At 55.6% G+C, this 24,087-nt stretch overlaps 1 protein-coding gene and 2 long non-coding RNA genes across 6 annotated transcripts in view; 2 read left to right on the plus strand and 1 right to left on the minus strand.

The window, feature by feature from the left end:
- LOC148649971 (voltage-dependent P/Q-type calcium channel subunit alpha-1A-like) overlaps positions 1 to 24,087 on the plus strand; it is a 126,634-nt gene that overhangs the window by 76,228 nt on the left and 26,319 nt on the right. For 3 of the 4 annotated variants that reach the window (XM_088603244.1, XM_088603247.1, XM_088603246.1), the window contains exons 33-41: positions 5,870 to 5,986; positions 6,071 to 6,136; positions 6,567 to 6,667; positions 7,802 to 7,952; positions 8,119 to 8,246; positions 10,914 to 11,010; positions 18,656 to 18,761; positions 19,154 to 19,261; positions 22,728 to 22,828. In XM_088603244.1, the coding sequence (XP_088459370.1) occupies positions 5,870 to 5,986; positions 6,071 to 6,136; positions 6,567 to 6,667; positions 7,802 to 7,952; positions 8,119 to 8,246; positions 10,914 to 11,010; positions 18,656 to 18,761; positions 19,154 to 19,261; positions 22,728 to 22,828 (975 nt within the window). Of the gene's footprint in view, positions 1 to 5,869; positions 5,987 to 6,070; positions 6,137 to 6,566; positions 6,668 to 7,801; positions 7,953 to 8,118; positions 8,247 to 10,913; positions 11,011 to 11,679; positions 11,777 to 18,655; positions 18,762 to 19,153; positions 19,262 to 22,727; positions 22,829 to 24,087 lie in introns of all 4 variants that reach the window. The other variant, XM_088603245.1, reaches the window with a different exon arrangement.
- On the plus strand, positions 13,296 to 14,703 carry LOC148649972 (uncharacterized). The gene is made up of 2 exons (XR_015925987.1): positions 13,296 to 14,195; positions 14,338 to 14,703. It is a non-coding gene; the product is annotated as an uncharacterized LOC148649972 (long non-coding RNA).
- On the minus strand, positions 14,477 to 22,734 carry LOC148649973 (uncharacterized). Its single transcript, XR_015925986.1, has 4 exons — positions 22,554 to 22,734; positions 18,633 to 18,787; positions 15,181 to 15,477; positions 14,477 to 14,563 (listed from the first exon to the last, which is right to left on the minus strand). It is a non-coding gene; the product is annotated as an uncharacterized LOC148649973 (long non-coding RNA).

A 24,087-nucleotide genomic window follows, 5' to 3' on the forward strand; every position in this document is an offset into this window, starting at 1 on the left:
TTCTGGGGAGCCCCAGTTTTCCCAGTAGAGCAGTTGTGCAGAGCTCGTCTGTCCCTCTCTGAGTGTTTCCACCTGGTGTGTGACTGAGCACTGTGTGAGCTGCTTGTCATGTGCAGTATTCTTGAGATCAGTGTTAAACCTGTGTTAAAGAACTAAATGTATACATGCAATTATACTTTATTGTATATATAGATGATTATATATACAGCATCTAGTGTAGCAATTATTTCGCTTTTTAGTTTGTAATATTATAATGATTATTTATTTCTTGTTTTATCTTTTTACATGCTTTCTTTAAACTGTGCTTTATTGGCGCCTACGCCTCTGATAAATTCATCCAATCAAAATGCACTATGAAACTCATGTGTCCATCCATGAACTGGTCTGTGTGTTCATGCCAACTTAATCTTTACACACTGGTTGCAAATCAAACCCCCTCTTCCCTCCCCTAAACCCCCTGCCCCCCCCCAAAAAAATGCCAATATAAACCATTCATCTACAACATCTACCTGTAGAACCTGGTTGGTTTGTAATTTTTGTAGCCCTAATGCAACCATTGACTTATCTAGACCCTCTGCATGTGCTTCTGTCTGCGTGACCCCTGACCTCTGACCCTGCTGCCTGAGTGTGCTCAGTCTGCTCCGACTTCCTCCCAGCGTCACAGCTGCGCCACAAGGACACACTGACCCGCGCTCGCACGCACACACACGCACCGACGCCTCCACTCTGCTCTACTGGGTTGTGTCGCGTTTTTCTCACTGCTGCAGCACTTTCGAGACTCGCTGCCACCATGAGCTGCCCTCGGCCTTTCCGACAGAGCCCACCTCTCTGTTTCTACTTCCTTTTCTGTGTTGCAGTTTCAATACAGACAGATGCTAAACACCTAGAGGGAGTATTTCGCTGTAATTATGCCTGCCTAAGCCAGAAAACACTCGGTCCAGTTCTCTGCGAGTCTAATTCAGGAGCTCAATCAGAACTGAGCTCTTGGGCTTCCCCGTGTGAGTTCCACATGTCCTAGCCGAAGAGGGATTGTCCGCGATTTCCTTTGCTCACTGCACCACAGCGCCCCCATGTGCTGACTGGGGCACTTGTGAGCCTGCAGTGCTGTCAGTGAGAGCTGTGTCCCTCCTGCAGGGGGCGCTCACTCTGCTGTGGGCCTGCAGCGCTGTCAGTGAGAGCTCTGTCCCTCCTGCAGGGGGCGCTCACTCTGCTGTGAGCCTGCAGTGCTGTCAGTGAGAGCTGTGTCAGTCCTGCAGGGGGCGCTCACTCTGCTGTGGGCCTGCAGTGCTGTGAGTGAGAGCTGTGCCCCTCCTGCAGGGGGCGCTCACTCTACTGTGGGCCTGCAGTGCTGTCAGTGAGAGCTGTGTCCCTCCTGCAGGGGGCGCTCACTCTGCTGTGAGCCTGCAGTGCTGTCAGTGAGAGCTGTGTCCCTCCTGCAGGGGGCGCTCACTCTGCTGTGAGCCTGCAGTGCTGTCAGTGAGAGCTGTGTCCCTCCTGCAGGGGGCGCTCACTCTGCTGTGAGCCTGCAGTGCTGTCAGTGAGAGCTGTGTCCCTCCTGCAGGGGGCGCTCACTCTGCTGTGAGCCTGCAGTGCTGTCAGTGAGAGCTGTGTCCCTCCTGCAGGGGGCGCTCACTCTGCTGTGGGCCTGCAGTGCTGTCAGTGAGAGCTGTGCCCCTCCTGCAGGGGGCGCTCACTCTGCTGTGAGCCTGCAGTGCTGTCAGTGAGAGCTGTGCCCCTCCTGCAGGGGGCGCTCACTCTGCTGTGAGCCTGCAGTCCTGTCAGTGAGAGTTGTTGATTACAAAAGGTCAGTGCTCTAGATCTAAACTAACTACTAACTCACACCTGCCAGCACACAAACACAAAGGCCTGCAGCTCACAGAGAGCCAGTGGGCTGTTAGGGGTGACACCCGGCAGGGAAGTTGCCTCTCCAGTGCAGCTGGGATTGAAGTAAAGAGTCAGACTCCCTTCCCATGAGGAGTGTGCCCAGCTTCTTGTGCATGCTCTGAAACTGCAGGCCTGTCTCTGGCTCTGTGACAGTGAAATATCCACACCCTGACTCCCTGACACCCTGACACTCTGACACTCTGACCTGGACACACTGACACCCTAACAACCTCACTCCATTTTACACTGGCACGCTGACACCCTGACACTGACACCCCGACTCTCTGACACTCTGAGACAGTTCTATTCTAACACAGACACCCCGACTCTCTGACACTCCAGACACTTCTATTCTAACACAGACACCCCGACTCTCTGACACTCTGGACACTTCTATTCTAACACAGACACCCCGACTCTCTGACACTCTGGACACTTCTATTCTAACACAGACACCCCGACTCTCTGACACTCTGAGACACTTCTATTCTAACGCAGACACCCCGACTCTCTGACACTCCGGACACTTCTATTCTAACACAGACACCCCGACTCTCTGACACTCCGGACAGTTCTATTCTAACACAGACACCCCGACTCTCTGACACTCTGAGACAGTTCTATTCTAACGCAGACACCCCGACTCTCTGACACTCTGAGACAGTTCTATTCTAACGCAGACACCCCGACTCTCTGACACTCTGAGACAGTTCTATTCTAACGCAGACACCCCGACTCTCTGACACTCTGAGACAGTTCTATTCTAACACAGACACCCCGACTCTCTGACACTCTGAGACAGTTCTATTCTAACACAGACACCCCGACTCTCTGACACTCCAGACACTTCTATTCTAACACAGACACCCCGACTCTCTGACACTCTGGACACTTCTATTCTAACACAGACACCCCGACTCTCTGACACTCTGAGACAGTTCTATTCTAACGCAGACACCCCGACTCTCTGACACTCCAGACACTTCTATTCTAACACAGACACCCCGACTCTCTGACACTCTGAGACAGTTCTATTCTAACGCAGACACCCCGACTCTCTGACACTCCAGACACTTCTATTCTAACACAGACACCCCGACTCTCTGACACTCCAGACACTTCTATTCTAACACAGACACCCCGACTCTGACACTCTGAGACAGTTCTATTCTAACACAGACACCCCGACTCTCTGACACTCTGAGACAGTTCTATTCTAACACAGACACCCCGACTCTCTGACACTCCAGACACTTCTATTCTAACACAGACACCCCGACTCTCTGACACTCTGGACACTTCTATTCTAACACAGACACCCCGACTCTCTGACACTCCAGACACTTCTATTCTAATTCAGACACCCCAACTCTCTGACACTCTGAGACACTTCTATTCTAACGCAGACACCCCGACTCTCTGACACTCTGAGACAGTTCTATTCTAACACAGACACCCCGACTCTCTGACACTCTGGACACTTCTATTCTAACACAGACACCCCGACTCTCTGACACTCTGAGACAGTTCTATTCTAACACAGACACCCCGACTCTCTGACACTCCGGACACTTCTATTCTAACACAGACACCCCGACTCTCTGACACTCTGAGACAGTTCTATTCTAACACAGACACCCTGACTCTCTGACACTCCGGACACTTCTATTCTAACGCAGACACCCCGACTCTCTGACACTGAGACACTGTTCTCTCTGGCACCCTGGCGCCCCGACTCTCTGACACTGAGACACTGTTCTCTCTGGCACCCTGGCGCCCCGACTCTCTGACACTGAGACACTGTTCTCTCTGGCACCCTGGCGCCCCGACTCTCTGACACTGAGACACTGTTCTCTCTGGCACCCTGGCGCCCCGACTCTCTGACACTGAGACACTGTCCTCTCTGGCACCCTGGCGCCCCGACTCTCTGACACTGAGACACTGTTCTAACTCTGGCACCCTGGCGCCCCGACTCTCTGACACTGAGACACTGTTCTCTCTGGCACCCTGGCGCCCCGACTCTCTGACACTGAGACACTGTTCTCTCTGGCACCCTGGCGCCCCGACTCTCTGACACTGAGACACTGTTCTCTCTGGCACCCTGGCGCCCCGACTCTCTGACACTGAGACACTGTTCTCTCTGGCACCCTGGCGCCCCGACTCTCTGACACTGAGACACTGTTCTCTCTGGCACCCTGGCGCCCCGACTCTCTGACACTGAGACACTGTCCTCTCTGGCACCCTGGCGCCCCGACTCTCTGACACTGAGACACTGTTCTAACTCTGGCACCCTGGCGCCCCGACTCTCTGACACTGAGACACTGTTCTCTCTGGCACCCTGGCGCCCCGACTCTCTGACACTGAGACACTGTTCTCTCTGGCACCCTGGCGCCCCGACTCTCTGACACTGAGACACTGTTCTCTCTGGCACCCTGGCGCCCCGACTCTCTGACACTGAGACACTGTTCTCTCTGGCACCCTGGCGCCCCGACTCTCTGACACTGAGACACTGTTCTCTCTGGCACCCTGGCGCCCCGACTCTCTGACCCTGAGACACTGTTCTCTCTGGCACCCTGGCGCCCCGACTCTCTGACACCGAGACACTGTTCTCTCTGGCACCCTGGCGCCCCGACTCTCTGACACCGAGACACTGTTCTCTCTGGCACCCTGGCGCCCCGACTCTCTGACACCGAGACACTGTTCTCTCTGGCACCCTGGCGCCCCGACTCTCTGCCACTGAGACACTGTTCTCTCTGGCACCCTGGCGCCCCGACTCTCTGACACTGAGACACTGTTCTCTCTGGCACCCTGGCGCCCCGACTCTCTGACACCGAGACACTGTTCTCTCTGGCACCCTGGCGCCCCGACTCTCTGACACCGAGACACTGTTCTCTCTGGCACCCTGGCGCCCCGACTCTCTGACACCGAGACACTGTTCTCTCTGGCACCCTGGCGCCCCGACTCTCTGACACTGAGACACTGTTCTCTCTGGCACCCTGGCGCCCCGACTCTCTGACACTGAGACACTGTTCTCTCTGGCACCCTGGCGCCCCTCAGGGTGTCTCTCAGAGTGTGGATATTTGCATCGCTGTGCTGTCATGCCGGTTCGTCTCGCTGCCGTGTGCAAGCCTGGTGGATCAGCATGCTCTTGTCAGGAACCGCATGCCCCCCTCCCCCGGCCCCCCCTGTGTGTCCCGCTCGCCGCGCAGCAGGGGGCGCTCACGCATGATCACTGGAGTCCCATGTGTCGCTCCCCTCCGCCGGGCGCCAGTGTGAGTGTCGGTCAGCCAGGGCGGGCGGGAGCCGTAGTGCCCAGTGCAGGGGGGGGCTCCAGTCCGGCGGGTCCGGGCCCCTGGGGGGCTCCAGTCCAGCAGGCCGCGGGTCGGTGTCGGGCACTGCAGAGCGATTCTGGACTGGGGCTCTCCGGGACCGGGGCTGCAGTAGTGGAGCGGAGTGGGGTAAATCCCGGAGCCGGAGCCGGAGCCGGAGCCGGAGCCGGAGCGACGCGTGCACATGTGCGGGATCTGTGGGCACTCAGGCGTGGCGCCTCCCTGTGTCTGTGGCTCTGACACGCGTGACAGACTCCATAGTGTGTGGCCTGCTTGTCTCCGAGATCAGTGCATTTGGTTGTTTCAAAAAACGCAACGCTACTTAACCTGATTGGATGATGGTGGTTAGAGACTCCTCTGTTTGCTTCTCAGTTTCGTCCTTCTTTTGGGAGATGTATGTGTTTTTGTTTTTGTTCTGTCCTCTGTCTTCCCTTTACTTTCCCTTCCTTTTGGTTCTGTTTCGGTGAGTCTCTCGTTTCGTTCCTCCTCTGCGTTCTCCTCCTCCTCTCTCTCCCCTGCCTCGTGTGTCTGTCCGCTGTCTTTGCTTTGGGTTTGCTGCGTGTGGGGGGGTGGGGGTGGGGGTGGGGGGCGTAGGCTGATGCAGCCTCTCTGTCTCTCTCTCTCCCGCCTGTGTTTAAACGCCCTTGTGTTTGTAGAACAACTTCATCAACCTGAGCTTCCTGCGGCTGTTCCGGGCCGCGCGCCTCATCAAGCTGCTGCGCCAGGGCTACACCATCCGCATCCTGCTCTGGACGTTCGTGCAGTCCTTCAAGGTGCTCCCTCCCTCCTCCTCCCCATCTCGCCCTCCAGCTCCTCGGGGCGCCCGTGACCCCTGACCTCTCTCCCTGTCTCCCCAGGCCCTGCCCTATGTCTGCCTGCTTATCGCCATGCTGTTCTTCATCTACGCCATCATCGGGATGCAGGTGAGTGGGAGAGAGCTTAGCGTGTGTGCAGTGTCTTCAGGACAGGGTGTTCGTGGGATGCAGTGTGTGGACAGTGTGTGCGTCGCCTAGTGTGCAAGGTGTCGCACAGGTATGGACAGTTTCCATCCAGTTCGCTGTGCAGTGCTGTCTGCAGTGCAGTACGTGCGCACTGCAGTCCGCAGCAGAGTGTGTATGCAGTGGAGTGTGTGTGCAGTGTGTATACAGTGTAGTGCAGAGTGTGTACAGTGAGTGTGCAGTGTGTATACAGTGTGTGTGCAGTACAATGTCAGTGTATCACTGTGTAGTGCAGAGTGTGTGCTGTACAGTGTTTACAGTGCAGTTCAGTGTGTATACTGTGTATATACAGTTTGTACATTATACAGTGTGTACAGTGCAGTTCCCTGAATATACAGTCTATGGTGGTCCTCAGGTGTTCGGGAATATTGCAATTGATGAAGAGGATGAAGAAAGCGCCATCAACCAGCACAACAACTTCAGGACCTTCTTCCAGGCTCTCATGCTGCTCTTCAGGTCAGTCAGTGTTTCCATCTGTATGTCAGTTTGTCAGTGTATCACTCTGTCAGTGTATCATTGTGTCAGTCTGTTGTGTCAGTGTAACACTGTCAGTGTATCATTGTGTCAGTCTGTTGTGTCAGTGTATCACTGTGTCAGTGCTCAGGTGTGCCAGTCTGTTGTGTCAGTGTATCACAGTGTCAGTGTATCACTGTGTCAGTGCTTAGGTGTGCCAGTCTGTTGTATCAGTGTATCACTGAGTCAGTGCTCAGGTGTGCCAGTCTGTTGTGACAGTGTATCACTGTGTCAGTCTGTTGTGTCAGTGTATCACTGTCAGTGCTCAGGTGTGCCAGTCTGTTGTGACATTGTATCACTGAGTCAGTGCTCAGGTGTGCCAGTCTGTTGTGACAGTGTATCACTGTGTCAGTGCTCAGGTGTGCCAGTCTGTTGTGTCAGTGTATCACTGTCAGTGCTCAGGTGTGCCAGTCTGTTGTGTCAGTGTATCACTGTGTCAGTGTATCACTGTGTCAGTGCTCAGGTGTGCCAGTCTGTTGTATCAGTGTATCACTGTGTCAGTGTTCAGGTGTGCCAGTCTGTTGTGTCAGTGTATCACAGTGTCAGTGTATCACTGTGTCAGTGCTCAGGTGTGCCAGTCTGTTGTGTCAGTGTATCACTGAGTCAGTGCTCAAGTGTGACAGTCTGTTGTGTCAGTGTATCACTGAGTTAGTGCTCAGGTGTGACAGTCTGTTGTGTCAGTGTATCATTGTGTCAGTGCTCAGGTGTGCCAGTCTGTTGTGTCAGTGTATCACAGTGTCAGTGTATCACTGTGTCAGTGCTCAGGTGTGCCAGTCTGTTGTGTCAGTGTATCACAGTGTCAGTGTATCACTGTGTCAGTGCTCAGGTGTGCCAGTCTGTTGTGTCAGTGTATCACAGTGTCAGTGTATCACTGTGTCAGTGCTCAGGTGTGCCAGTCTGTTGTGTCAGTGTATCACTGAGTCAGTGCTCAAGTGTGACAGTCTATTGTGTCAGTGTATCACTGAGTTAGTGCTCAGGTGTGAAAGTCTGTTGTGTCAGTGTGCCAGGGTGGCAGAGGATGAGTGTGGTCTTGTTGCTCTCAGTAACCCCAACTCCCTCCACCTCTCTCTGTGCCAGGAGTGCCACGGGTGAGGCCTGGCATGACATCATGCTGTCCTGCCTGGGCGGCAAGCCGTGTGACCCCCGCTCTGGCATCCAGGCGGATGAGTGTGGGAACGAGTTTGCCTATTTCTACTTCGTCTCCTTCATCTTCCTCTGCTCCTTCCTGGTGAGTGGGCACCCTGCCTGTGTCTCTTGATCGATGAGCGAACGAGTCGGATTCAGACTGATGAGCAGGATGTAGAAATGTCTGCTCGGTCTAAGGAACGCCAGGGCTCAGTGCTGTCCTGGAACTGTGCTCCGTTCCGCCCCTGTGAGCGTGTGTCTGTGTGCAGATGCTGAACCTGTTCGTGGCCGTCATCATGGACAACTTCGAGTACCTGACCCGGGACTCCTCCATCCTGGGGCCCCACCACCTGGACGAGTACGTCAGGGTGTGGGCAGAGTACGACCCTGCAGCCTGGTGAGTGGCACCGACCACCTGAGCGGAAACACTGACAGACTGGCACACCTGAGCACTGACACACTGGCACACCTGAGCACTGACAGACTGGCACACCTGAGTACTGACAGACTGGCATACTTGAACACTGACAGACTGGCACACCTGAGCACTGACAGACTGGCACACCTGAGCACTGACACACTGGCACACTTGAACACTGACAGACTGCCACACCTGAGCACTGACACACTGGCACACTTGAACACTGACAGACTGCCACACCTGAGCACTGACAGACTGGCACACTTGAACACTGACAGACTGGCACACCTGAGCATGGACACACTGACAGACTGGCACACCTGAGCATGGACACACTGACACACTGGCACACCTGAGCACTGACTCACTGGCACACCTGAACACTGACAGACTGGCACACCTGACTGCTGATGCACTGACATACTGACAGACTGGCACACCTGAGCGCAGACACACTGGCAGACTGACACACCTGAGCACTGACAGCCTGGCACACTGACGGACTGGCACACCTGAGCATTGACACACAGACAGACTGGCACATCTGAGCATTGACACACTGACAGACTGGCACACCTGAGCGCTGACACATTGGCACACTGATGGACCCAAGCGATGGCAAACTGATGGGCAGGCTGACGCCTGCTCTGTCACAGCCGGGTACAGCCTCACTGGCACACAGTGGTACAAAGTCTCTTTGAGCCTGGTGCTGTGCCGACTCCAGCCCTGTTTAGCCAGCTGGCTGACAGAGATGACGCCAACAGCGCCAACTGCGCCGTTTTGCAATGCAGAAAGGAGGCTGGGTATCAAGTGGAACCCGCTGCCCTTCTCCTCTATTCTGTATAACTCACCTGTACCCCACCCCCCTCCGCCACCACTGTGAGGAGGGGGCAGAGGCAACACGCTCCAGACCCGGGCCTCTCTGATCCATAGCACCGCAGTGAGGGATTGTGGGAGGACAATCCCGCTGTGCACTAATGGCCGCAGTGGAGCCGGGCTCTGCCGGAGCTGGACTCTGCCGGAGTGACTGGAGAAGAAGACCATGAAGCTCCCCCGTCTCGGAGGGCCACTGTGCCTCCCTGTCACCCTTCCCATCTGCCACCAGGGCTAACAGCACTCTGCTCAGTGTCGCCCCCTGTCTGCAAGCGGACTGCCTGTGCCTTCTCTGATGCCAAAGGGCCAGCTGACCTCCACTGGCAGGTGGGGTGGAGGCTGACCCCCATCAGCCACCTCCCTAACCCCCACTTCTGTCCCCCAGATCGCAACCTCCCCACCCAGGTGTGTGTGAGTTTGTGGGGTGGCTGGATGTGGGGGCTCAACGAGAGCCAGGATCACAGTGTCTGCAGTGTACTGCTCCTTCCCCCCTTCTCCTTTGCCCTCTCAGGCTGTCCAGTTTGGTAGTGGTGACCGATCCCCCCCTCCCAGCTGGAATCTGCATACCGCCCAAACTTATTGTGCCCCCTGCCCCCCAACTCCCCACACACAGGATAAGTTTCCTGGTATCGGATTTCCAGGGCCGAGTGCCCGTCGTCCTGGTGCTGTTCTGGAGACTGGACAGTAGGGGGCAGCAGTGACCATAGCAAGAAGAAGACACAGCCTGGCCGACAGGAAGAGAGGAGAGAGGAGGGGGGTGCAGGGGGGCTCAGAGCCTAGAGCAGAAAGAGAGTGAAGGAGGCAGGACAAGCTACCAGGGCTGTGCCAAAACACTGTCAGAGTGCCAGGAGAGGGCCACAACAGGGATGCCTAATCAGTTCTAGGAGAGTGCTGAAACTGAGCCAGGCAACGCTAGAACAGTTCCCAAGCAGTACCAGAGCAGGTCCAGAACAGTTCTCGAGCCGTGCCAGTACAGGCCCAGTAGCCCTGAGCGGTGCCAGTACAGGTCCAGAACAGTTCCTGAGCAGTGCCAGTACAGATCCAGTAGCCCTGAGCAGTGCCAGTACAGGCCCAGTAGCCCTGAGCGGTGCCAGTACAGGTCCAGAACAGTTCCTGAGCAGTGCCAGTACAGATCCAGTAGCCCTGAGCAGTGCCAGTACAGGCCCAGTAGACCCGAGCAGTGCCAGTGCAGGCCCAGTAGTCCCGAGCAGTGCCAGTAAGGGTCCAGAAAAGTTCCTGAGCCATGCCAGTACAGGTCCAGAACAGTTCCTGAGCAGTGCCAGTACAGGCCCAGTAGCCCTGAGCAGTTCCAGTACAGGCCCAGTAGTCCCGAGCAGTGCCAGTACAGGTCCAGAACAGTTCCTGAGCAGTGCCAGTACAGGCCCAGTAGCCCTGAGCAGTTCCAGTACAGGCCCAGTAGTCCCGAGCAGTGCCAATACAGGTCCAGAACAGTTCCTGAGCAGTGCCAGTACAGGCCCAGTAGCCCTGAGCAGTTCCAGTGCAGGCCCAGTAGTCTTGAGCAGCCAGTGCAGGACCAGGACAGGTGCAGAGCAGTTCTAGAACCGTTCCGGGTGGGGGTTGGGTAGAGGTCTAGATCAGCTTAGGAATTGTGCCAGGACTGTTCCAGAGCAGTTCCAGACCTGTGCCAGGACCGTGCCCAGGGAGGGTGAACTGCTGTGAAGGAATCTGTGTGACTTTTGCTGTGTTTTCTCTCTCCGACTGTCCCTGCTGTGTGTCTGTCTGTTCTAACTCCCTCTATTCTTCTTTCAGCGGGCGAATTCATTATAAGGATATGTACAGTTTATTGCGTGTTATCTCCCCCCCTCTGGGCTTAGGCAAGAAATGTCCTCATAGGGTGGCCTGCAAGGTTTGACTTCCACTAAAACCTACAACCTGCTCGCATTGAAGCGGAATGAATGTCGCTTTCTTACTTCTCTCTCCATTTTCTCTTGCATTCTGACACAACCAAGAATGTGCGGGACAATGCAGTCACCTGTAGAAGCATGGAGTGCACTGACCTTTTTATGTTGTTAGGCCACCGAACAGGAAAGGCCAGCCCCAGCCATCTCTGCTTGCTAGACGTTATGGGGATAGGAGCGTGCATTGTTCTCGCTGGGGGGACAGAAACTGCATTGACAAATACCTGCCACCCCTCCGCACTCCCACAGGGGGCGCTGCCTGCTGTGGAAGCCCACGGCTGTTCTATGCAAGAGTTGGATTTGCATAGAATATTGTTCTAATACCACAAGCAAATATATATATATATATTTTGAGATATATATACTTACCAACGTCTATCATTATAGATCTATGAAAACGTCAGATCAACTCAATTTTCTCTCACTGACAAGCCCAAAATAACCTTGTTTTGTTTTGTTTTTGTTACTTTTCTTTTCCGTATCTTTGATTTACATACTGTTTTTCTTCCTTTGCCTGTTATCTTTGTTAATTTGGCCCCCTGGGACCTTGTACCTTCCCTGTTGTTTTGGTGGTATTTTTGTATTTTTTTAATGTTTGGCTCATTACCGCCCTCCAGTGGCCGCATCAGTTACAGTGATATGTATGAGATGCTCAGACACATGTCTCCGCCGTTAGGCCTGGGGAAGAAATGCCCAGCCCGGGTCGCATACCAGGTAGAAGGTCCCTTCCTGGCAGCGCTGTGTTCTGTAGTGTTGGTGTTTTGGAGGGGAGCGCTCTGGGGTGGGAGCTGTAGGGGTCAGAGGTCAAGAATCCACAGGGGCAGTGGAGTGACTCGGGGTGAAAGGGACCCCTGCTGTGTGGCACTCACCTCCCCTTACCTCGTTTCTCCTCTTTGCAACAGGTCTGCACACACACACACACACACACACACACACACACACACACACACACACACACACACACACACACACAGATCATACAGGTCTGCACAAACACACAGATCATACAGGTCTGCACACACACAGATCATACAGGTCTGCACGCACACACACACACACACACACACACACACACACACACACACACACACACACACACACACACACACACACACACACAGATCATACAGGTCTGCACACACGCGCAGATCGTACAGGTCTGCACACACACACACAGATCATACAGGTCTGCACACACGCACACAGATCATACAGGTCTGCACACACACACACACAGATCATACAAGTCTGCACACACACACACAGATCATACAGGTCTGCACACACACACACACACACACACACACACACATACACACACACACACACACAGATCATACAGGTCTGCACACACACAGATCATACAGGTCTGCACACACACACACACACAATGATCATACAGGTCTGCACACACACAGATCATACAGGTCTGCACACACACACAGATCATACAGGTCTGCACACGCACAGATCATACAGGTTTGCACACAGGCACAGATCATACAAGTCTGCACACAGGCACAGATCATACAGGTCTGCACACACGCACAGATCATACAGGTCTGCACACACGCACAGATCATACAGGTCTCCACACACGCACACAGATCATACAGGTCTGCACACATGCACAGATCATACAGGTCTACACACACACGGGCTGATCATACAGGTCTGCACACACACACACAGATCATACAGGTCTGCACACACACGGGCAGATCATACAGGTCTGCACACACACACACAGATCATACAGGTCTGCACACACACACAGATCATACAGGTCTGCACACGCACAGATCATACAGGTTTGCACACAGGCACAGATCATACAAGTCTGCACACAGGCACAGATCATACAGGTCTGCACACACGCACAGATCATACAGGTCTGCACACACGCACACAGATCATACAGGTCTGCACACATGCACAGATCATACAGGTCTACACACACACGGGCTGATCATACAGGTCTGCACACACACACAGATCATACAGGTCTGCACACACACGGGCAGATCATACAGGTCTGCACACAAACACACAGATCATACAGGTCTGCACACACACAGATCATACAGGTTGACACACACGGGCAGATCATACAGGTCTGCACACACACACACAGATCATACAGGTCTGCACACACACACAGATCATACAGGTCTGCACACGCACAGATCATACAGGTTTGCACACAGGCACAGATCATACAAGTCTGCACACAGGCACAGATCATACAGGTCTGCACACACGCACAGATCATACAGGTCTGCACACACGCACACAGATCATACAGGTCTGCACACATGCACAGATCATACAGGTCTACACACACACGGGCTGATCATACAGGTCTGCACACACACACAGATCATACAGGTCTGCACACACACGGGCAGATCATACAGGTCTGCACACAAACACACAGATCATACAGGTCTGCACACACACAGATCATACAGGTTGACACACACGGGCAGATCATACAGGTCTGCACACACACGCGCAGATCATACAGGTCTGCGCACACACACACATGCGCAGATCATACAGGTCTGCACACACATACCCAGATCAAACAGGTCTGCACACACACACACTCAGATCGTACAGGTCTGCACACACACACGCGCAGATCGTACAGGTCTGCACACACATACAGATCATACAGGTCTGTACACACACATGGGCAAATCATACAGGTCTGCACACACACACACAGATCATACAGGTCTGCACACACACAGAGATCATACAGGTCTGCACACACACGCACAGATCATACAGGTCTGCACACACACGCACAGATCATACAGGTCTGCACACACATGCATAGATCATACAGGTTTGCACACACGGGCTGATCATACAGGTCTGCACACACATGCACAGATCATACAGGTCTGCACACACATGCACAGATCATACAGGTCTGCACACACGCAGATCATACAGGTCTGCACATACACACAGATCATACAGCTCTGAACGCACAGACACAGATCATACAGCTCTGCACACACATGCGCAGATCTATAGGTCTGCACACATGCACAGATCATACAGGTCTGCACACACACACGCAGATCATACAGGTTTTCACACACACGTGCAGATCATACAGGTCTGCACACACACACAGATCATACAGGTCTGCACACACACACACACACAGATCACACAGATCTGTGCACACACACGCAGATCATACAGGTCTGTGCACACACACACACACACACACACACACACACACACAGATCATACAGGTCTCCACACACACAGATCATACATGTCTGTGCACACACGTGCAGATCATACAGTTCTGCACGCACACACACACAGGTCATACAGCTCTGCACACACACAGATCATACAGGTCTACACACACACAATAGTGACCCTTGCAGGAGGAGGGCGTGGCACTGTGGTGGGGTGGGATCTGAGGCGGGGAGCCTTGTCGTTTAATCCCTGACCTCAGGAGTGCTCTGGTTCCTGTGGATTGACATGTACACGTGCACACTCTCACACTGCTCTCTTGTTAGCGCGATAGAAGACTGACGAACAGAGATTGTTAATGGTTTCACTGCCATTCATAGAAGGACAACGATAAAAGCAACGAAAAAAACAAATAAGATCCATGGTGAAATTACCTCTCCATTTACGCAAAGGACAGTCCAATACAAAAACTGCCACTAACTTTTCCACCTGTCCTCTGTTTCTCTCTGTCAATGCAGTTCTAGTCTGTTTCCGGTCCCTCCTCTCTAACGTACTGTGCCCAGCGACCTGTTCCTCCTCTAGTGCATGCCCACTCTCACCCTGGCTCAGTCATCTCCACCTCGCACCCGTGCTCGCCCTCTGTCACTCTCGCCGTGCCTGTCGGTTTTGTGGCTGATGGAGACTCACTGTCCGCCCCCCCTGCCCCTCCTGTCGCCCTCTGTCCTCCGCGCTCTCCTCTCTCCCTCCTCTTCCTCTCTCCATCCGCCTGCCCTCTCTGGGGCAGCTCTTCCTCTCGATCTTTTAGCAACGCGCACGCACACACACACACACACACACACACACACACACACACACACACACACACACACACTCACAGGCCCCCCCATACCCACCTCTTCGGGATTCCTGCCCAGTTTAGTCCAGCCTGGCTGTCAGGTGCCAGTCCTGGAGAGGGCTGCCCCCTACAGGTGGGTGCGGGAAGAGAGACCCGCTCAGCACTCAGAGTCCTGGTTTGGACTGGGGAGAGGCCGGGCTCTGGTGGTCCTGCTGGCCTGGCTCAGTTCAGACCCGACTCCTGCAGCCCAGCTCGTGGCTGGGCAGCCCTGTGCTGTGCCCATCTGCGCGCCCACAGGCCGGCCGCCCTGACCTTCGCTGGCTCCTCCGAGAGAATGGTGCCGTCAGCTCAAAGCCTGGCTCCAGGGAGAGAGAGCAGCTCCTGTCTGGACCAGGGTTCAACCCTGGATCTCCTGATCCGCCGGGGTCATGTGGCCTGGTCCAGGGTTCGACCCTGGATCTCCTGATCCACCGGAGTCACGTGGCCTGGACCACGGTTCGAACCTGGATCTCCTGATCCACCGGACCAGGGTTCCAGAGTAGGCTGATGTTATAAGTTAGGAGCTGTCCGCCCCTGTAAAGACACACTGTGGGCAGCCAGACTAGCGGCTCACCCTACAGTCACACCCTCCCACCCCCATCTCTCTGTCTGCCCCTCCTGCCCCATGAGCCTGCTGCCCCAGTCTCCCCCTGCCCCTATTCACCGTCAAGGAAGAGAAAGTGAAACGATTTCAAAACCACTCACAGGCTGGTCTGGATTTAAGATCACCTGTTCTTACTGGTTGCTCCAGTCTGGCTCCAGTCTAGTTTAACCTGCTGCAGGTGAGCTGTGCTATAGATCTAAACTCCTGTTTCTCTGTCAGTGGAGCTCTGTCTGGGACAGTGACCCCTGTATCCTCACACCCTGTATCTCTATGTGGGACAGTGACCCCTGTATCCTCACACCCTGTATCTCTATCTGGGACAGTGACCCCTGTATCCTCACACCCTGTATCTCTATCTGGGACAGTGACCCCTGTATCCTCACACCCTGTATCTCTATCTGGGACAGTGACCCCTGTATCCTCACACCCTGTATCTCTATGTGGGACAGTGACCCCTGTATCCTCACACCCTGTAGCTCTATCTGGGACAGTGACCCCTGTATCCTCACACCCTGTATCTCTATCTGGGACAGTGACCCCTGTATCCTCACACCCTGTATCTCTATCTGGGACAGTGACTCCTGTATCCTCACACCCTGTATCTCTATGTGGGACAGTGACCCCTGTATCCTCACACCCTGTATCTCTATCTGGGACAGTGACCCCTGTATCCTCACACCCTGTATCTCTATCTGGGACAGTGACCCCTGTATCCTCACACCCTGTATCTCTATCTGGGACAGTGACCCCTGTATCCTCACACCCTGTATCTCTATGTGGGACAGTGACCCCTGTATCCTCACACCCTGTATCTCTATCTGGGACAGTGACCCCTGTATCCTCACACCCTGTATCTCTATGTGGGACAGTGACCCCTGTATCCTCACACCCTGTATCTCTATCTGGGACAGTGACCCCTGTATCCTCACACCCTGTATCTCTATCTGGGACAGTGACCCCTGTATCCTCACACCCTGTATCTCTATCTGGGACAGTGACCCCTGTATCCTCACACCCTGTATCTCTATCTGGGACAGTGACCCCTGTATCCTCACACCCTGTATCTCTATCTGGGACAGTGACCCCTGTATCCTCACACCCTGTATCTCTATCTGGGACAGTGACCCCTGTATCCTCACACCCTGTATCTCTATCTGGGACAGTGACCCCTGTATCCTCACACCCTGTATCTCTATGTGGGACAGTGACCCCTGTATCCTCACACCCTGTATCTCTTTGTGGGACAGTGACCCCTGTATCCTCACACCCTGTATCTCTATGTGGGACAGTGACCCCTGTATCCTCACACCCTGTATCTCTATCTGGGACAGTGACCCCTGTATCCTCACACCCTGTATCTCTATGTGGGACAGTGACCCCTGTATCCTCACACCCTGTATCTCTATCTGGGACAGTGACCCCTGTATCCTCACACCCTGTATCTCTATGTGGGACAGTGACCCCTGTATCCTCACACCCTGTATCTCTATGTGGGACAGTGACCCCTGTATCCTCACACCCTGTATCTCTATCTGGGACAGTGACCCCTGTATCCTCACACCCTGTATCTCTATCTGGGACAGTGACCCCTGTATCCTCACACCCTGTATCTCTATCTGGGACAGTGACCCCTGTATCCTCACACCCTGTATCTCTATCTGGGACAGTGACCCCTGTATCCTCACACCCTGTATCTCTATCTGGGACAGTGACCCCTGTATCCTCACACCCTGTATCTCTATCTGGGACAGTGACCCCTGTATCCTCACACCCTGTATCTCTATCTGGGACAGTGGTTCTCTTGCACACTGACTCCACTATCCTCTCAATCTTTTGCCCTTTTTCTTCGAAACCCCTCTAACAATGTCAGACACCCCCTGTCCTGCACCCCGAACCCCCGCCATGCCGTCTCTCTCTCTGTGTTTGATAGTTACCCCCCTGCCGCCACCCCACGGCCCCGTGCCTGTAGCGTAGCCTGTAGACTTGCACCACTGCACTGAGAGACACGTCTATAGCACAGCTAGGAGTCTCGGCGACGGGACAGCGCATCGACACCGGGAATACCGCGGCGTCCGCTGCACGGCTGCTCGTCCTGTGACGCGTGCTGCTTGGCTCTGCATGCTGCATGTGACTGTGCACGGGTGTGTCTGCACGGCTGGGGTGTCCTGTCCAGCGGCGATGGCGATGGCGCTTGTGTGCCCAGCGAGCTCGGCCCTCCGCGGCTCGCGAATGCTCGGCCCTTCCCAGGAGCAGCCGTCCGATAACTAAGGAAACAAACGCAGTGGCTCCCCCCACCCCACACCCTGTCACTGGGCCTGTTTGCTTACTTATCGGCGGGTCGAAGTGATCGCTGTGGTCAAGCTGAATTCTGTGAGACCAGCGGACCTCCACCAGGGGGCGCTCTGTAGCTACGGCCTCAGCACTGCGAGTCTGTGAGGTTGGTCTCCACCCACCAGTGGAGCATGGGGAGGCACGGTGGCCGTGCACAACTGTGCACGGGGGGGACACGTGCACCAATTCCAAATTGAAAAGCAAGCACGTCGGAAAAGCACCGCAATCAAAACAGACACGTGTCACATTATCGGTTGCCAATCAGGTTGGTGTTTACTGCCCCTGCGCCTGTCGCCCCCACTGGGTGCTTGTGGACTGATCTGTGCCCAGGCGAGGCCTGGTGAACTGCGGGATCTCTGTGCCCGACAGGGATATTTCCATGTTGGAATGTTGGAGAATCCGGGCAGAGTCTCGAGTCAGCAGAGCAGGCCGGTGTCCAACAGAGCGCCCCTAACCCTCCCCACCCCCCCACTGCCCCCCCCCCCCCCCGGAGGTTCCGGACGTGCAGCCCCACCCCGGACACGCCCCTCTCTCACCTGCTCTGCTGTGCTCCCCACAGCGGCTGCTACGCATGGACCTGCCCGTCGCCGACGACAACACGGTGCACTTCAATTCCACCCTCATGGCCTTAATCCGCACGGCGCTGGACATCAAGATCGCCAAGGGTATGGGAGCCGGGGCCTCTCCGGGCCTGGGGAGGGTGAGGGGCGTGAGCAGGGCACCCAGGCGAGCCCCGGGTTCGAGCCTGGCTCAGTGGAAGAGCACTTCTGGACAGAGAAGCAGCTGCAGTTTGTTTAAATCACTCAGTGCAAATTCCCTGTCTGTCCGCCTGTGTCCGCCTGTGTCTGTCTGTGTCTGTCTGGGTTCACCTGTCTCTGGATGTCTCTGGATGTGTCTGTGTCCGGGTGTCATGCTGTGTGCATCGGTGTGTGTTTGTGTGTCTGCCTGTGTCCATTTTTGTTATGCTGTGTATGTCCGTGTGTGTATCTGTGATTATGGATGTGAGTTTGTGTGTCTGTGTGTGTTTATGTGTGCTTTATGTGTGTCTTGTTCCCAGGAGGTGCAGACAAGCACCAGATGGACGCAGAGCTGAGAAAGGAGATGTCAGCCATCTGGCCCAACCTGTCACAGAAGACCCTGGATCTGCTTGTCACTCCTCACAAGTGTAAGTTCCCAGGACACTGTATCACCCTTCGGTAGAGAGAGCAGTTTCTGCTGCTCACCGCTCACTGCCCACATCTCACTGGTCACTGCCCACATCTCACTGCCCACTGCCCACTATCCACTGCCCACATCTCACTGCCCACTGCCCACTGTCCACATCTCACTGCCCACTGCCCACATCTCACTGCCCACTGCCCACATCTCACTGGTCACTGCTCACTGCCCACATCTCACTTCTCACTGCCCACTGCCCACATCTCACTGCTCACTGCCCACATCTCACTGCTCACTGCCCACATCTCACTGCCCACTGCCCACATCTCACTGCCCACATCTCACTGCTCACTGCCCACATCTCACTGCCCACTGCCCACTATCCACTGCCCACATCTCACTGCTCACTGCCCACTGACCACATCTCACTGCCCACTGCCCACTGTCCACATCTCACTGCTCACTGCCCACTGCTCACATCTCACTGGTCACTGCCCACATCTCACTGCCCACTGCCCACTATCCACTGCCCACATCTCACTGCTCACTGCCCACTGACCACATCTCACTGCCCACTGCCCACTGTCCACATCTCACTGCTCACTGCCCACTGCTCACTGCCCACTGCTCACTGCCCACATCTCACTGCTCACTGCCCACTGCTCACATCTCACTGCCCACATCTCACTGCCCACATCTCACTGCTCACTGCCCACTATCCACTGCCCACATCTCACTGCCCACATCTCACTGCCCACATCTCACTGCCCACTGCCCACATCTCACTGCCCACTGCCCACATCTCACTGGTCACTGCCCACATCTCACTGGTCACTGCCCACATCTCACTGGTCACTGCCCACATCTCACTGCCCACATCTCACTGCCCACTGCCCACATCTCACTGGTCACTGCCCACATCTCACTGCTCACTGCTCACATCTCACTGGTCACTGCTCACTGCCCACTGTCCACATCTCACTGCCCACTGCCCACATCTCACTGCCCACATCTCACTGCCCACTGCCCACATCTCACTGCTCACTGCCCACATCTCACTGCCCACTGCCCACATCTCACTGCTCACTGCCCACATCTCACTGCCCACTGCCCACTGCCCACATCTCACTGCCCACTGCCCACTATCCACTGCCCACATCTCACTGCTCACTGCCCACTGCCCACATCTCAGTGCCCACTGCCCACTGTCCACATCTCACTGCTCACTGCCCACTGCTCACTGCCCACTGCCCACATCTCACTGCTCACTGCCCACTGCCCACATCTCACTGGTCACTGCTCACTGCCCAATGCCCACATCTCACTGCTCACTGCCCACATCTCACTGCTCACTGTCCACATCTCAGTGCCCACTGCCCACTGTCCACATCTCACTGCCCACTGCCCACATCTCACTGCCCACTGCCCACTGCTCACTGCTCACTGCTCACATCTCACTGGTCACTGCCCACTGCCCACATCTCACTGCCCACTGCCCACTGTCCACATCTCACTGCCCACTGCCCACATCTCACTGCTCACTGCCCACTGCTCACATCTCACTGGTCACTGCCCACATCTCACTGCCCACTGCCCACATCTCACTGCCCACTGCCCACATCTCACTGCTCACTGCCCACATCTCACTGCCCACTGCCCACTATCCACTGCCCACATCTCACTGCCCACTGCCCACTGTCCACATCTCACTGCCCACTGCCCACTGTCCACATCTCACTGCTCACTGCCCACTGCTCACTGCCCACATCTCACTGCCCACTGCCCACATCTCACTGCTCACTGCCCACATCTCACTGCTCACTGCCCACTATCCACTGCCCACATCTCACTGCCCACTGCCCACTATCCACTGCCCACATCTCACTGCCCACTGCCCACATCTCACTGCTCACTGCCCACTGTCCACATCTCAGTGCCCACTGCTCACTGCCCACATCTCATTGGTCACTGCTCACTGCTCACTGCCCACATCTCACTGCCCACTGCCCACATCTCACTGGTCACTGCCCACATCTCACTGCCCACTGCCCACATCTCACTGCCCACATCTCACTGCCCACTGCCCACATCTCACTGGTCACTGCCCACATCTCACTGCTCACTGCCCACTGCCCACATCTCACTGGTCACTGCCCACATCTCACTGCCCACTGCCCACTATCCACTGCCCACATCTCACTGCCCACTGCCCACTGCTCACATCTCACTGGTCACTGCTCACTGCCCACTGCCCACATCTCACTGCTCACTGCCCACTGCCCACATCTCACTGCCCACTGCCCACTATCCACTGTCCACATCTCACTGCTCACTGCCCACTGCTCACATCTCACTGGTCACTGCTCACTGCCCACTGCCCACATCTCACTGCCCACTGCCCACATCTCACTGCCCACATCTCACTGCTCACTGCCCACATCTCACTGCCCACTGCCCACTATCCACTGCCCACATCTCACTGCTCACTGCCCACTGCCCACATCTCAGTGCCCACTGCCCACTGTCCACATCTCACTGCTCACTGCCCACTGCTCACTGCCCACTGCCCACATCTCACTGCTCACTGCCCACTGCCCACATCTCACTGGTCACTGCTCACTGCCCAATGCCCACATCTCACTGCCCACTGCCCACATCTCACTGCTCACTGCCCACATCTCACTGCTCACTGTCCACATCTCAGTGCCCACTGCCCACTGTCCACATCTCACTGCCCACTGCCCACATCTCACTGCCCACTGCTCACTGCTCACTGCTCACTGCTCACATCTCACTGGTCACTGCTCACTGCCCACTGTCCACATCTCACTGCCCACTGCCCACTGCTCACTGCTCACTGCCCACTGCCCACTGCTCACTGCTCACTGCTCACATCTCACTGGTCACTGCTCACTGCCCACTGTCCACATCTCACTGCCCACTGCCCACTGCTCACTGCTCACTGCCCACTGCCCACTGCTCACTGCTCACTGCTCACATCTCACTGGTCACTGCTCACTGCCCACTGTCCACATCTCACTGCCCACTGCCCACATCTCACTGCCCACATCTCACTGCCCACTGCCCACATCTCACTGCTCACTGCCCACATCTCACTGCCCACTGCCCACATCTCACTGCCCACTGCCCACATCTCACTGCTCACTGCCCACTGTCCACATCTCACTGCCCACTGCCCACTGCTCACTGCTCACTGCTCACATCTCACTGGTCACTGCCCACTGCCCACTGCCCACATCTCACTGCCCACTGCTCACTGCCCACTGCCCACTGCCCACCTCACTGCCCACTGCCCAGTCACAGTGCTGGTAAATCCTGGCAGCGGGAGTCCCAGTGTGGCACTTTGTGCCCGAGCCTGGCTGCGGCCTTGTTGCGGCCAGCCCCATCTCCTGCTCCAGGGCCCATCTCGCCCCCCGTCATCGTCCAGGGTAACTTGTCTCTCCTCCCGGCAGCGACGGACCTGACTGTGGGGAAGATCTACGCGGCCATGATGATCATGGAGTACTACCGGCAGAGCAAGGCCAAAAAGCTGCAGGCTCTCCGGGAGGAGCAGGTACTGCCGTAGCGACGATCACTCGCACAGCCGCAGAACAAGCTAACTGCATTCAGCAAATTCTCCTCCTGCTGTCAGAGCTGTAACAAAGAGGACCACTCCCCGCCCTCCAGATCCCAGCGGATTCTCCCAGCACATCCCAGTCCCCAGAGGGTTGCGCCTGATCCCAGCACAGTCCATCTCCCTTCCGGCACAGAATTCCCCGCCCCAGTCCCATCAGGATCCCCCTGCCCTGGCCAACTCCCAGCCGAATCGTCCAGTGGTCCCTCCGAAGTCCAAACGCTCACCCCACTTGCAGCAGAGTTCACCCCAGCTCTCCCAGCAATTTGCCGACAGAATTCCCTGATCCGTGCGAGCCTGTTAATCCCGGAGTTTTCCCCAGCTGGTAGGACAGGTGTCCATCACAGCGGGAGGAAGAGGCACCGCGGGGGACCGGCGCCCCCCTGCTGTCACCCCGGAGAAGAGATGGCCTCGGTTTGGCCTGTCGGCATTCCCAGTCTCTCCTCGGATCAGCAGGCTTCCTGGCTTCATCCGCCCCCTGGCTCCCGAACTCCAGCCAGGCCTTGCCCCCTGCACGCAGCCCGAGGATCAGTCCAAGCTCCCTGATGCAGAGGGGCGCAGTTCGGGGGTGAGGGACTGGATTAGAATAAGGACTGAGGTGACTTGTAGGAGGATTAGGGGTTCAGGGTCACGCCCAGTACTGGGAGTCAGGATCAATGTCAGAGGAACTTAGGAATTGGGGTATGGGGGTGATGAGCAGGTTAGGGGGCAGAGGTGGGATCGCTGGGGCGAAGCCTCACCCTGATCTTAACTCCAGAGCAGCCCGACGCTGAGAGGGAGGAACTGTGACAGCCGCTCCAGGGCCAGGAAGTCGAACCCAGGGCCAGGGGCCGTCTCTTTGTTACAGCTCTCCCAGGCACCTCTGAACCTGCTGTGCTTCCATTTCCAGCTCCCTGATGTCCAGCCCTCATTCCTCCCCCCTCTCCTGCCATGACTGTGTCCCGGACTGTAGCCCTCCTCCCTCCTGCCCGCCTCCCTCTGGGGCTCCTGTCGCCCTGTGCCGCCCACTGAGAACCTGTACATATGTAGCCTGACGGTTTGTAAAACTTTGATTTGAAACGTTCAAGTGAAGTAAAATAGAATCGAGTCAGAACCAGATCTGAGGTGCTGAGCCTTCTTCTTCCTTTTGGGTTCCTGGTGCCCCCTGTGGCAACACGAGTCTTCCTGTGCTGCACTTACCCCTCTGCTGTAACGTCGGT

This window comes from Lepisosteus platostomus, chromosome 13, assembly GCF_059453375.1.
Source record: "Lepisosteus platostomus isolate fLepPlt1 chromosome 13, fLepPlt1.hap1, whole genome shotgun sequence".
Lineage (NCBI taxonomy): Eukaryota > Metazoa > Chordata > Actinopteri > Semionotiformes > Lepisosteidae > Lepisosteus > Lepisosteus platostomus.